Raw genomic sequence first — 13,384 nt, 5'->3', positions numbered from 1 at the left:
GAATGCAGTAGTTCTTTTGCACAGCTGATTCTTTAAACAGTTGTGAAGGTAACCAGTGAGTGTTTATACATTGCCACATATGCACAGAGTTAGCTTCTTAGCTTTTTATTTATTTTAACTTGGAAGAAACTCTAAGAAGATTCCAGCAAGACTTATTCAGGCGAGCAGTTCTGCTGAAAGTACAAAGCCAGTCCCCGAGCGAAGGGCGCGTGGCAAGTAGACGCCTTTACGGATGGATGCTCTTGAGGAGATGCCAACTTCTCCCGTGCCTGGGAAGAGCAGAGTTTGCCTCCTCGCCAAGGCAATGAGCCACCGGACCAGCCCTAAAATCCTTGCCGGCTCCAGACTCGTTTCTCCCGGGGCTGCCAGACCCGCGTGGGCCGTCGGGTTTGATGGAAACGCGGGTGGTTCCCCAAAGAGCGTCTGAAGCTTCCTGTGCGGGTCAGCTGCGGAGGCTCCCCTCTGCCAGGGCCTGGCACGGGGCGGGAGTTGTGCAAGGTTACACCTGAGACGGTTAAATGTCGCAAATCCCATTGCTTTTCAGGGAGTCTTTTTTATATTTCGTTTTTGTAGCTGGGTTTTGCCCTGCTCCATAACCTTTTCTGAAGTGCAGGCGTCTCGCTGTGAATTACAATGGATGTGTTTTTTGCTTAATTTTCTACTGTAAGCTGGAAGTCGGCTCTCAGGAAATCAGCCTTTCACAAATGGAATATTTTTTTTTCACTTCTTGCTGGGTGGGTCCATACACTGAAAAATAGGTCAAGAACAGTAATCTAAATCTACTGCTAATAAATAATTAAAGCTAATGGAATTTGCACAGGATCTGTGAGCTAAAATATTTCAGAAAGTACTGTGGTGTACATTTTGCTACTGTAAATCAAGATTTTTTATTTATCATTGTGCTAGGCAGAAGCATATCCATAAATGTAATTTAAAATGATTTTTGTAGAGAAAAAATTGGCACGTTAATGTATTAAAATAACTAAAATATCTTAGCAAATTGATAACAACATGATTCATTCTTTAATGATCAGATTTCAAGTAAATACTTCAGCAGTCTTAAGCAATAAGGTTTTGTATCTTGTTAAATCATAGTGTGACTTGAGCAATGGAATTGTTTGCTCATATGATTTAATTTGTCTTACATTTTAGGAATTAAATAAGTCATCTAAGCTACTGTGTAATACCTGTTTGGACAACTTTCTGGGATTTCAGTTTCTTCCAGTGCAGCTTACTGGAACTTATTAAGCTTTGGAAAGACTTCAGTGTTTCCCTTAGTAAGCTTCCAAACATGTTTGCCCAGGATTTCTGATGGAGCAACTGTATGTACTGTATTTCTTTCACAATTATGGGTACAAAGAAATAGTATTTAAACCTTGTGTATTGGAAGGTGAGTGTCTATCCGAACTCATTCATAAATTTACCTGCAGCAGGAGGAATGCTGTATCTTTCTAATTAAGCAGCCGATATGACAGTAGGAATAATTATAGTTAATCTGTCGCTTTCCATGTTTCACGTTGACAGATCTTGTCCTTGAAGTACCTAATAAGCAAAGACATCTCTGAAGCCAGTGTCGTGCTTCTTACCAAATACTTCATGCTTGGCTGCTGTTTACCTCTCCCCCTTTCAGCTCAGTTTGTATGAAGGAGAAACTCAACAGCAGTAGTGAGATAGTAGAGGCGTGGACAAAGTGCATGGAGTTCTGCCCGCGTGAGGATACATGGATAAACATTCCTCTGCTCTAAAGAAACAAATATTCGTCATACCAGCGTGCTGTTTATCGAAGGAGGGGTTTGCAGCTGGCTGCCAGCTTGTGAAAGCAGAGTGCCCTCCGAGGTCGGCCTGTGGCTTCTTTACTTGCAGACTGAGCTGGCAGATACCTTCCCAATATAAATACATATTGGGATTTGTTCTGATTTTAGGTGGTGGGGTGTTTTCAAGGTCCTCATGAGAAAGTATCTAGCATTGCAATATCTAGCGGCTTCAATTTTCGGGACAGGGCCAGCTGTTATTTCCCTCTTACGTGGAGGCTAACGGGGAAGGAGATGCAAGAGGGTAAGATGGCAGGATAGCCGTAGCATCGCGCTTGTGATAACCCAGCCCCAAAATAGGTAGTGACAGCTGAGCTAATGATGTTGCTGCTGCCGCTTTTGCTGCTGCTGCTGCTCGATTTCCCCACCCGCCGCGGTGCCGTTCCCCTGCCGACGCAGCCCTCGAGCAGATGGTACAGCGAGCGGAAGACATGGCCTAGGAAGAAGCGCTTGCCCCGGTTTGGGTTTTGTTGCGTTTTACGAGCGCGTGGTACTTCCGCGGGTGACGGCGTGCGCAGGGCAAGCTGAGCTTCGCTGCGCCGCTTTCCCAGGCCTGGGCCGCAGGGCTCTGCCCGCGGCGCTCGCGCCTGAGCGTTACGGAGCGGAGGAGACCGAGCGGTGCGAGAGGAGCGCAGAAGGTGCTGGGTAGCTTCGGACCTCACGTCGAGTAAAAACACGGCGTCGGTGGCGTGACCACTGGTGTGTCCTTTGCACAGTACGCACGGCATTAAGATTGTGACAGATAAATAACGCAGTTTAATTGTCAGAAAGATGCATTTGCTGCCCAGGTTCTTACTGTAGATTTATCCTCTGTGAAGAGAGATTTTTTTTTTAATGGGAGTGGAAAAAGAGTTAAAAAAATGTATTTGGATTCAGATTTCATAGTGTAGCTATTTGATCAAAATACAACTAGTTGTTTATGCCCCTGTAAAGAGAAGAATGCTGTACTGGCTTTCAGCTATCGAATTTGATTCAGATAGTGAATACAGCTTCCTAATTCATAGTCTCCAGATACGGAGGCTGCCGGTGAGAGAGCCTTTTGCAGAGCACTGCTCTATCCCGATAAATCTTTCACAGCAAGAACGAGCACGTTCAGGTGGCATCAGAAAAGTAGGCTAGTAATGTGATCGCATAGGAGTGCTCAGATATTTCAGTCCGTTTGGGTTGATAAATTATCATTTGTTCTAATGTTCAATAGCATGTTCCCTTTTCAGCCGCGCTGCCTGATCGCTCTGATTTGCTGGCTGTACGCGAGGGCTGGAGTTGGTTGCTTTTCCTGTTTTGATCACAGCCCAGGCAGTAAAGGCCACTACCCTTTAAACAGATAATAAATCATACGGTGTCCTTGCTAAGCAGCGCTGCAGATTCCCCTGGGCCAGCGCTGAGCGCCTTTCGCTCTGTGCGGTTTTGTGCAGGGAAGGTAAAATTCTGTTTGATGTTAGCTTAATATTTTGAGACAAAGTCTGATGAGGGATTGCACCCAACTGCCAAAAATAAATCTCACCAGAGGAGTTTCTGGGGTCTCGAGGCATACCTAGTCCTGACTTCTGCGTGTGTTTACTTTTACTTCCCTTTTGTTCGGAACTCTCTGAAGTTTTGATGCTTTTTAGCCAAGTAAGCAATTATAAAAATGGCCTGCACCAAAAACTCTTCCAAGGGGGAAATCAGGGAGAGAAACAAAAATGGCGTGACACTAGTTATTCTTTTATGTCTATTTATTCCTTTCGTTTTAGCGTGTGCCGTTCACCCACTTATCTCCATAGCGTACTTTGGTTGCTTTGAAAATACTGGTGTAAACTCCTCGGAGCTGGTTTTCTTAGACCACTTGCTCCATGAAGCAAAGAGCCTCAACGTGGGGTGCTACATCTCTGGTGTCCTGTTGCAACAAGTCTCTAGTTATTACTAAGATTTCAAGTTATCACAGCAGTTTACCCTGTTAAACTAAGCGCTCTGATGGTCGGTGTGTCCCAGGATTGCCGCAGGCTGTAGCCGGTAGGACCAACGGCTTGCCTGGGGACCGAGTCGCTTTGAGCTGTGTTCACCTCTACGATAAGATGTTTTCAGAACAGCTTTACTGACACCAAAAGCGGCTGTCCACATCAAGCACGATACGTTTTCCCACTATAGCAAGACTTCTGCTTGGTAACGTTTTGATTACTGGGAGGAGTGTTTAGCATCCCGAGCTTGCTGAACGAAGGATGATGGGAATCTGATCATTTTTGTACCTGAGAGCTTTTCTCTCTTTTCAACAGCTTGACCGACTGGCTTTTTGGCTTTGGGATGCTCATCATATTCCTCTTCCTTTTCTTGCTTCTCTGCCACTTGAACAGCAATGTGTCTCATTATTAAAGCTGTACGTGGAGGCAGAGCGCTGACGTAGTTTATACCATGAAATACAGTGTATTTCCTAATCCTGCGCCTAATCCTGTCTTTCGAGAAGTTAGTGTGCGTTGGAATACGCAGCTGGATCGGAGGCTCTCGGCGAGAGCGCGACCCCCCGCGCAGAGGGGAGCATGGCTCCTGCTCGCCAGTGCGTTATTTCACTGACTGTGTCATTGAGGCACTTTGTCATTTGCAGAGGTACCTGGGGTGATTTCTAATGCTTAGGCCTTGTGCTTACGCCATGGGAATGATGCCCCGCTCTCGTGCTTAAGAGGTGCGCGAATAAGAGACCTGGGGCTCGTCTTCAATCAGCTCTCCTGTATTTCTGCTTTTGGCTTCGACATCGGTTTGCCGGTTGGTGCCAAACACGTCAGTAAATTTAGTGGCAATACTGGGACAGAAACTGTAAACCTGTGAACTGCAGTTTTTATTTCATGAAATGTTGCTTTGCTTGAATAGTGTAATTTTTTCCAATTTTTATAAATTTATAAAAGATGTCAGCATCCCAGTTGTAATTCTTGCGTCTCGGTTTGTAATTGCACTGCACAATAAAACCTGGCATGTCAGATTTTGGCCTGCTTTGCAGGCACTTATTTGGCCATTGATTGTTATTTGATTGTTACTGTTATTTTCTTCACTGTCATCATTGCCAGATTACACAGAAAGTACATTATAAAATGTTGCAAAGCCCTCTGGTCTCCTAGAGTAGTCAGGAAGTGGGAAATGCTGCTAAACCTGCTAGGTTTGCTTTGGTAGAGGCATAATTTATAGCCGTTGTTGATATACGAGAACAGTATCTACCTTTGTTCTGTTCTCAAACAGGCAACAAAAAATATCAGGAAACATTTAGGTGACTTGGCTTGGTCTAAGAACAAAAGAAGATGGAGCTTGTAAAGCTGCTGTGTTATGTATAACTTGGTATGGATTAGCTACCTGTTAGTGCAATAACCTTCTAACAAGCGAAGCTTGGCTGATGGTTTGTCTTTGGTAGCTTCCTTTGCATTTGGCCGCCTAAGCTGCTTCTCAGGGAGGCGGAGAGTTCCTTCTCCCCATGACCCTCCCCATGACTTGTCATTTAAATGACAAAAATCAGTTGTCTGGAAAGTCTCCTTTTCCTTCAGCAAGTCAGATTAAATCCGGGGCTGAGGAGATTTTGGACCAGTGAGAGGTTCCACGTCCAACGTGTTGCGTGAGATCTTAAAATAAATATATTATTGCACTGGAAAAGAGAATTTCATGACTTTTTAAGGTGACCCACTTTTCTGAAAGGCCCAGGGTTTGTTCCAGCTAAGGAACTGTGGCCTGTATCAAGTAGAGGAAAGATCTCGGGGCTCCTTGAGTGGTTCGTGACTGTCCCAGTTATGAGTGATGTTGTCAGGGAATTGCAGGACTCTTGGCTGAAGGGATGTCTGGAGGCTTCTGGTCCTGCCTGCCTTTCAAAATGGGACTTCAGCACGCCCATGAATGCAGTCGTGTGTGTCTTGAAAACCTCCGAGGACAGGAAATCCACCCCTCCCTGTGCTGCCCTCCAAAATGATGCAGCAACATAGTGTTACTGCATGCGTTATTATAGATGTATTGTAGATACGTTTCCAACTGCGAATGTACTACGAAGTGGCGGCTTGTGGATCGGCAATGGATTACTGCAGCTAAAGCAGGCGTCTAGCTTCATGGTTATGCATGAATAATGCAGTGTCCACTGCAGAGTTACAGGGCTTTACTCGTCAGGCAGGTCCATAATGATCATTCTGAGAATTTGCAAGTAAATTAGACTGAACCAGTTTAGAAGTGGAGCTATTGAGAATTATAGATACGCCTCTCTTGTCCTAAGTAATCTTAGTTGCTAAGTAAAAATATGCTGTAAACTTTTAGGGTGGTTCTTGGGCAGCATTTTAATGAATTTTGTAGTACTAAGCATGTTATAATAAGTCTGAAGAAGAAATCTTGGGTTATACAGACGCTGACTAATAGTACTCTTTTCTCCTGTTCTCTAATGGATAAAGTCAGAGCACCTTTGAGGAAAAAAAAAAAAGAAGAAAATGACCCCTTTCCAAAATGGCAACATACTTAGTTGAAGTGGTGGCCCAGAGTCCCCTTCCTTCGGCCTCGATTCCATTTGTGAAAATTTATGCAAGTCAAGAGGAGGCTTTGGCGTAAGTTCAGAGGTGTAGCTGATGCTGAGGTAGATAGAGGTATTTACTTTTAATTGTACTAATGTTTCAGCTGAATTGTGAGATTGAAAGCATTTAGTATGTACCCAACATCGCTATGTTTTTTTTAATTAATACTGTTTTTGCAACAAATACAGGTATATGTCAAACTGGAAACGCAGACTTGTTCAAAATGAATACTAGGTATACTTTTAACTTAAAGCTCCCGTAAAATGCAATCAAGATTTAACTAGTATGTCAGAAGTGAAAACAGTTTTAGGAAAAACTTGACAATGACGTATCATTTCCTTTTTTATCCTCTGATGAAATATCTTGTTTCTGTCTTCTAGGACCTGCGCAAACAGGTAGCTCCATTACTGAAGAGTTTCCAGGGAGAGGTAAGAGCTTATGCTTCTCTGGTTGCTTTTGATGGTGTTCCCTGGTGGGTACAGAGCTCCCTGAGCAGAATGCCTTACCAAGATTCAGCCTTTCTGCATATTACTTTGGATGTGGATTTGTGGTGAGCTAAACTAGGCAAATCACTTTGCATTCAATGTACCTGAGCGTAAGCTCACCATTACTGTGACTCGGGTGGCACGTGCAAACACACAGTGCCTCGTGACTTGGTAGTGGGTTTGAACACTTAATGCATGCAATGTGATGTGCCCATGCAAAAATACTGAGATACTACAATTGTTTCCAAGATAAACCTTTTGGCTCTGAAACATCGTACTCTAAAGGGCTTGTTGGAACCTAAAGTCAGCAAGTGTTTGTTGGAAAACCAACAGAAAGTGTTAATAACTCTGGTGCTGGCCCTTTGTTTCTCTTCACATCTCTGCTGAGAAATACATGATTAGTATGATCGCAACGTTAAAAGCCAACTGTTGTCATTTTGAAGAATTTCTGTCTGGAAAGGCAGCTGAACCAATTGCAGAATTTTACATTTTAGTTTGGACAGCACTGAAGCACGTGAGTGCTTGGGGCAGATGGGAGTTGTTGCAGTGCTGTTAGAAAAAAAATGCTGTAAGTGAAATTAGAAAATTATTTCTCCTTAAAAAGATCAGTGCATAAGTGGGGTAGTAGATCTAGATTTAACCTCAAACTGTTATTCATTGCAGAGCTCCACTCTTAAAGTCAGCTGTATTAAAGCAGCAACATTTTTTACTTTCCAAATCTGTAATAAGTTGGGGGCTGATTTTACACTGCTGCAGTTCCTATCAGAGTGCAGAGAAATTTAGGAGCATTTTTTCAGAAGTCTGCATAGGGAATTAAGTGCACAACTACTATTATCTTTAATGAGGGTTACATTTCTGATTACCTGCACATCCTGCTGAATATGTATCCCAAATAGGCAATAATTTCTCATCTTAAAAGCAGTATGCTATTTTTTATTTTACTACTCAATTTCCCAAATATTGCTGTAATAAATAAGGCAGCTCTGTCTTTGATATATCTGATAGTAATTTGTGAGGACAAAGAATGACTTGTGTGAGTCCATTTGATGATTACTCTGAATTGCATTGCTCTTAAAAACTTTTCACTTTAGTTTCAAGTTTGCAGTGCACTGATTGAAGTGTATGTGTGCGTTCAGCACTTCATTAAAGAAGGGAATGTCTCAGGATCAAGTAAGAGTCATAATCCAAATTTTGCTACAGTGAAAGCAGATTCTCCTTTTATATCTTGTCTGCTGGAGAAATGTGCTCCAGTTCACTGCTATCTTGGTATGGTTCATCACACACTCTTCTTCCTTAGAAATTACAAGAGTAAAGTTTGTTGGTAAAATTCCCTCTTACATTAGTGAAGCACAAAGATTCCACAAGATTGTACTGCTGCATTTCCTAGCCCAATAATTCCAGTCTCTCCAATGTAGACAAGACTTTAGCAACTTAAGAGAACTGAATTAATCATCATTGACTTCATAAATGCAGAACATTTAACTGCGAGATGTGGTATTTCGTAGAAGATGTAATTATTTTACCTTTCTTTGGAGACATTTCAAAATACCAAGAGCACTAGCCTGTTCTGCCAAGTTACAATTTATTGTTCAGTATATAGATTTGCTCTCTGTTTATGTTAAGACTGACCTTCTGAAAGTTCATGAGAGGAATGCTCTAGGTAGGTCAAGAATAAATTATGTTAACTGTGTAGGCTTTCCACCCGTTTCTAATCCACTGGGGATGCCTGCTCTTGTTCTGCCCTGAGATGGATGAGCAAGCGATAGAGCTGCAGCAGGACACCCACCCCGTGAGCAAAGTGGAGTTGATTTGTGGTAGTGTGAGTGTTGCCTGTCACTTGATATCTAATCCTGAGAAGGGGTGCCGGGAGACCTTTTGATCACACATGGGACATGGACATGGACAAGGAAAGAGGAATAGGGATATTGAAAAAAAAAACCAGTAAATAAATACAATGAAGGTAAAAAGAGAAGAAGTTAAAACATCTGGTTTTGGAGTCCTTCTCCAAGAAGCAGGTTGGGAAGGCTGCAGGAATGCTGAACGCTGATTGCATCTTCTGTAGGTAGCACAGATAGGTATGACTGGACTTTGGGCACCATCACTTCCTCATTTGTTTCTGACATAGAAGCTAGAAAAAAATGTTGTTGCATGAGGCAGCTTCTACATTCTTCTGTGTAGGAGAATCTCCACCATGTTTACCCCTACTTTCTTACCTCTACTGCTGTTGCTGCATCCTTTTCTTTCTCCCTGATGGGGAACTAAATTGGTCCTTTTTGCATGTCAAAGTAGTATTAAATTATAATTCTGCCTGAGAGAGGAAGTGAGTATGGGCAGATCCCTCGTGGGATGACTGTCCTCCAGCAGGGCTCGGTGCTACCTGTGAGAACGGTGCCCACTGGGCGCTGGAGAGGGGCAGAAGCTCAGAAGATAAGGTCCTCTGGCAGTCCAGGTTGTTTAAGGCTGGCTTTCATGGATATTGCAGTGTTTCTTTGGACTGCATTCCCACCTCCTTCCTTGCCTCAACGCTTCAGCTAGTCTGATCCCACAGTGTGCAGAAAGTTTTGTTTATCCCTTTTTTCCCTGAACCAGCTCACTGCAGGCTCCTGCTGGGCAGGAGAGAGGTTGGAGGCGCAAAGCCAAGGGCAGGAGGAGCACGGCTATGCCAGCTTACGTTGACTTAAACTATCCTTGAACTCTACCTTCAGTGAGCCCTGGCGTGACTTGGAGAAAGGTTAACTTGAGCTCACATATTTAGATAGCCTCCCTCGTGTGCTGTATGGGACGTTGCTTGTAAACCGGTGGCTAGTTTGGGGGGGGGGGGTGTTGGGGGTTTTTTTGTGTTTTTTGAATGAATCCATTGGTCACTGTAGCTAGCTGAATTTCCTTCCCGGTTTGGTCAAGGATATTGATAAATTATCCTTTTTGGTTTTTCCTTTCTACTTTGGACTCGTATAATACAAACTTACAAATAATGAACCTCAAACTAGGGTGTTTTGTATTCTGTGGATATTTATCTCAATCAAAAGAAATTGCAGATGAAAACAGTTCCACTTATCAAATATCCAGTTTCCATTAGTTGCTGGAAATAACTTTTTTGTATAAATTTTGGAGGTTTGAGTAAGTGTGGGTTTTTTTCTGGTGACAGTTAAAGTAAAAGCATTATGAAATGGAATTTAGCATGGTAGAAATTTTAAAATACATTCAGAGTGTAATTTGAGATGCTATTAATTCATCATTATAGTATCATTTTATTATAGTACTTGTTCCTTATTTAGGATTTTAATGGAAATTTGAATGCAATTTTTTGAAGTGAACAGAAAGTTGTATCTGATTCACAGCTGATGGTGTTGACCTTTTGATTTTTGTGGGTAGCTTTTCTAACTTTCCTGGCAGTTTTAAAGCTCGGCTGGTGTAAACAGGCTATTGTGAGTAAGACAGTTAAAAGTCATTCATTTAAGAGGTGTAAAAATCTTGTTGTTTCTATTGTAAATCTCATTTTTTGTTTGCGTACAGTTAATCAGAGGATGCTTCTTAATACTATGCTCAGTGTATCCAGGGCTAAATACAGAGCAGAATCAGTAAAGGCTGAAGAGCTTTATCATTTGAGTATTAAAATGGTTATATGTAATTTCCAAGATTGCAAGGCGCACCTTCAAGCGACCATCTAGAGAAACTGTGCTAACACAGTAGATCATTGTGCGTTACCACGTTTACGTGCATGGATGGATATTTGTACATGAAATCTGAAATACAAAAAACTTTTAGTTCTGTAAATTAACATAGCCCAAGAACGTAAGTTGTGGTATGGAAATCTGGTGTCTGAATCCGCACTGTGAAGTCATCAAATAGATATTTTAAGGCTGGGAAAGGATTTCCTGAGGTCATTAGCATTCTTTTCATGTGGCATAACTGCACTGTCCAACAGTAATGCAGTAATCCCTCCTTTGGAGAGCCCTTTAAGGCAGATACTCCAAAACAACACGCTAGACTTTATTTCTGTGAAAGCCATTTCTTATTTACTTCTCGCAGAGCAAATTGTTTTTAGACTGCTGCCATTCTGATGAGACCACTCTGGCTCCCCGCTTAGCTGCACTGCTCTTTAAACTATTAATTTGGTCAGAGGAGTAATTTAATAATTTTCCATATGTGGACAACAGAAGCTGGAAACCTGACCAGTGTGCTGCAACTGCTAATCATGCCTTTGAAAGAGCACTTTATATATAATATTGTGTGTGCCTAAACAACTTGAAACATGCTTTCCTTCTGCATTTTTGAAGGAGCATTCCTAGGCTGATATTCATCTCTCCCCCCCCCTTTAATTTCCTTATGTTAAATTTACAAACCTAATTAATACAATTTCTTTCCTGTAGGTTCACTCCATGATGGCTCAATTAGAGTAGCAGTAGAACTGTGGTTCAATATTCAGGCCAGCTTCATAATTGAAAACACATTTTCTTCGCAAAAGCTGCAGCTGGTTTGGTTCTGCTCATGCAGAAAAGGATATAACCTTGCATAACATAGGAAATGAACGGTTGAGAGAGAAGCCAAATTCAATTTCAGTCAGATATTTTGAGGATAAGTCCATGATCTATGGAAGCAAGGGAATGAAAAGTGTGTGTATGTGGAAAGCAGCGTATTCAGCACTCTATTAATCACGGCTAGCCTGGGTGCTGTTGTGCGCTGTTGCGTTAGCGCTGATTCTAGTACAGAGGCTGGAGAGCAGCCAAGCACTCCAGAAGTTAACCTCTTAAAGACCCTGAGCTGCTTTCTGTTGAATAAATGTAATTTTGTGGTCAGAAATAAATGCTTGTGATGTAGCAGGAGCTTTGAAAACAACAGCGTGACAAAGCTATTACAAATTGCTCTGTGTTGGGGAAGTCAACAGCATACATCAAAATGCAGAGCCTTCGTCTGGCCGCTTTAGGCCCAGAGCTTTGCAGCTTTTCAGTGGAAGTCCTATTAGACCACTTGGTATAACAAAGTGGAGTAAATGTAGTATTTTTAGTGGATAATTGTTATCCTTTAATGTCTGCTCAGCAGGGCGTGGGTGTTGGGTTATTTCCTTTGTACAGTAGGACCACAGAAACAATTTTATGCTTTGGGTCAATTTTTGCTTTGGGATCCTAGCGTGGAAGAAGGATGCAGCAGGCTTTTGGGGTAAAGGTGGCTCTGTGGCACATCATTTCTCTGTTTACACAAGTATGTAAACAATTATTTATTTATTTTTGGCAGGCTTGATTGCAGTTGAAACAACATCTTTGCTCAGCAAGGTGATTTAAATATACTTCAGCTTCTCGAGGGCAGATGCGCTCTCCCTGATGAGCGTGGGATGCCTGCTGCCAGTACTGTATTTAATTCAAGACCAATGGACAAAACTGTAGAAACTCACAGCTCAGATAAAGTATGGTAAACCACTGCCTCCCTAGGCTAGCCCCTGGCCATTAGAAAGCAGGTCTCAAGCCTCATACCTACCAGCCCAAAGGGAGAAGTGGCACCGTCTACCCTGCTGAAGCTCCTGCAGGTGCTCCTCCATCCCGCCTAGTGCACAAGCAAGCCCTACGGAGATGGTGGTTTCTGCCAGGGTAGCTCTGGGGGGGGGATCAGCCCAAACCCTGTTATTGTTATATAATTGACAAGGTGCTGAAATTTGTGTTGGCAGCTGGTGGGCTGTCTATATTAAGGCCTGCTATACTGCTGACACCCGTTCGGGTGAAATGCTAACAGTGGTGGGAAACTATTTATGCAAAATTCAGTTAGGCAGCACTGTTTCAGTTAGCAGGGTAAAGAGCGTCTTCACATCCTTTTAGAAAGGAGAACTTGACGGGTGCTGAAGTGACGGGGATGGGAGGGTTGCGCAGGGTGCAGCGTTCTGCCGCCTGTCCTCATAATCCACTCCCTGTTTCTCCAAGTGCAGAATTATTCCTCTGTTTATTCCAAAATTACTGCAAGGCTCTATATAAGGCAGTGTCTGGCCTCGTTCTGCTATAATAAAGCAGCAGTGATTTGTAAGAGGGTAGATCAGTATAAAATATTAGGAAAAGATTGCATCGCCGTGTTTATGCGCAGGTGGATTATGCACCAAGGCAGTTAATGAGCAGATTCTTGCAAGAATTCCTCTGGCCTATTTTTTAAAACACATAAACAAAAGTTTTGGTCATATGTGAGACAGAGAAAGCAAATGTGCCTTCTAGGTTACTGTTTATTACAGAGGCAGGATGAGAGGTTGACAGGCAGGTGAAAGCACCCACTCCTTTAACTGTGTAGCTACTTCTGCTGGGAAACTGGAAGTGAAATTGCACAGACTGCTCTTCGGCTCTGGCAGGAGCTGCTGCTTCTTGCCTTCCTCCCCTGCCCCCCTCGAGTGTGGGGTGCACCTTGCGCTGCGCACCTGCGCGCGGAGCCCAGCCGGGCCCGCTGGTGGGCGTCTCGCAGGCGGGGACGCTCTCCAGCTCGCCCTGTGCTCTTTGAGAAATTTTGAGGATCAGATACGATGAACTCTTAAGTCCTTCCAGCTCGTGAAGCAGCTTTTCAGGAAGTCCACTTCCCTTTTTGGATTGTAGATGGTATAACACTGTCTCCCCGTCCC

General features: G+C 43.0%; 1 protein-coding gene across 2 annotated transcripts in view; it reads left to right on the top strand.

The window, feature by feature from the left end:
* CUX1 (cut like homeobox 1) overlaps nucleotides 1-13,384 on the top strand; it is a 270,867-nt gene that overhangs the window by 104,062 nt on the left and 153,421 nt on the right. For both annotated transcript variants that reach the window (XM_062592853.1, XM_062592854.1), the window contains exon 3: nucleotides 6,694-6,741. In XM_062592853.1, the coding sequence (XP_062448837.1) occupies nucleotides 6,694-6,741 (48 nt within the window). The remainder of the gene's footprint in view (nucleotides 1-6,693; nucleotides 6,742-13,384) is intronic.

This window comes from Rhea pennata, chromosome 20 (genome assembly GCF_028389875.1).
Source record: "Rhea pennata isolate bPtePen1 chromosome 20, bPtePen1.pri, whole genome shotgun sequence".
Classification (NCBI taxonomy): domain Eukaryota; kingdom Metazoa; phylum Chordata; class Aves; order Rheiformes; family Rheidae; genus Rhea; species Rhea pennata.
Note: the sequence above shows the minus strand (reverse complement) of the source record. Positions and strands in the feature narration are given on the sequence as shown.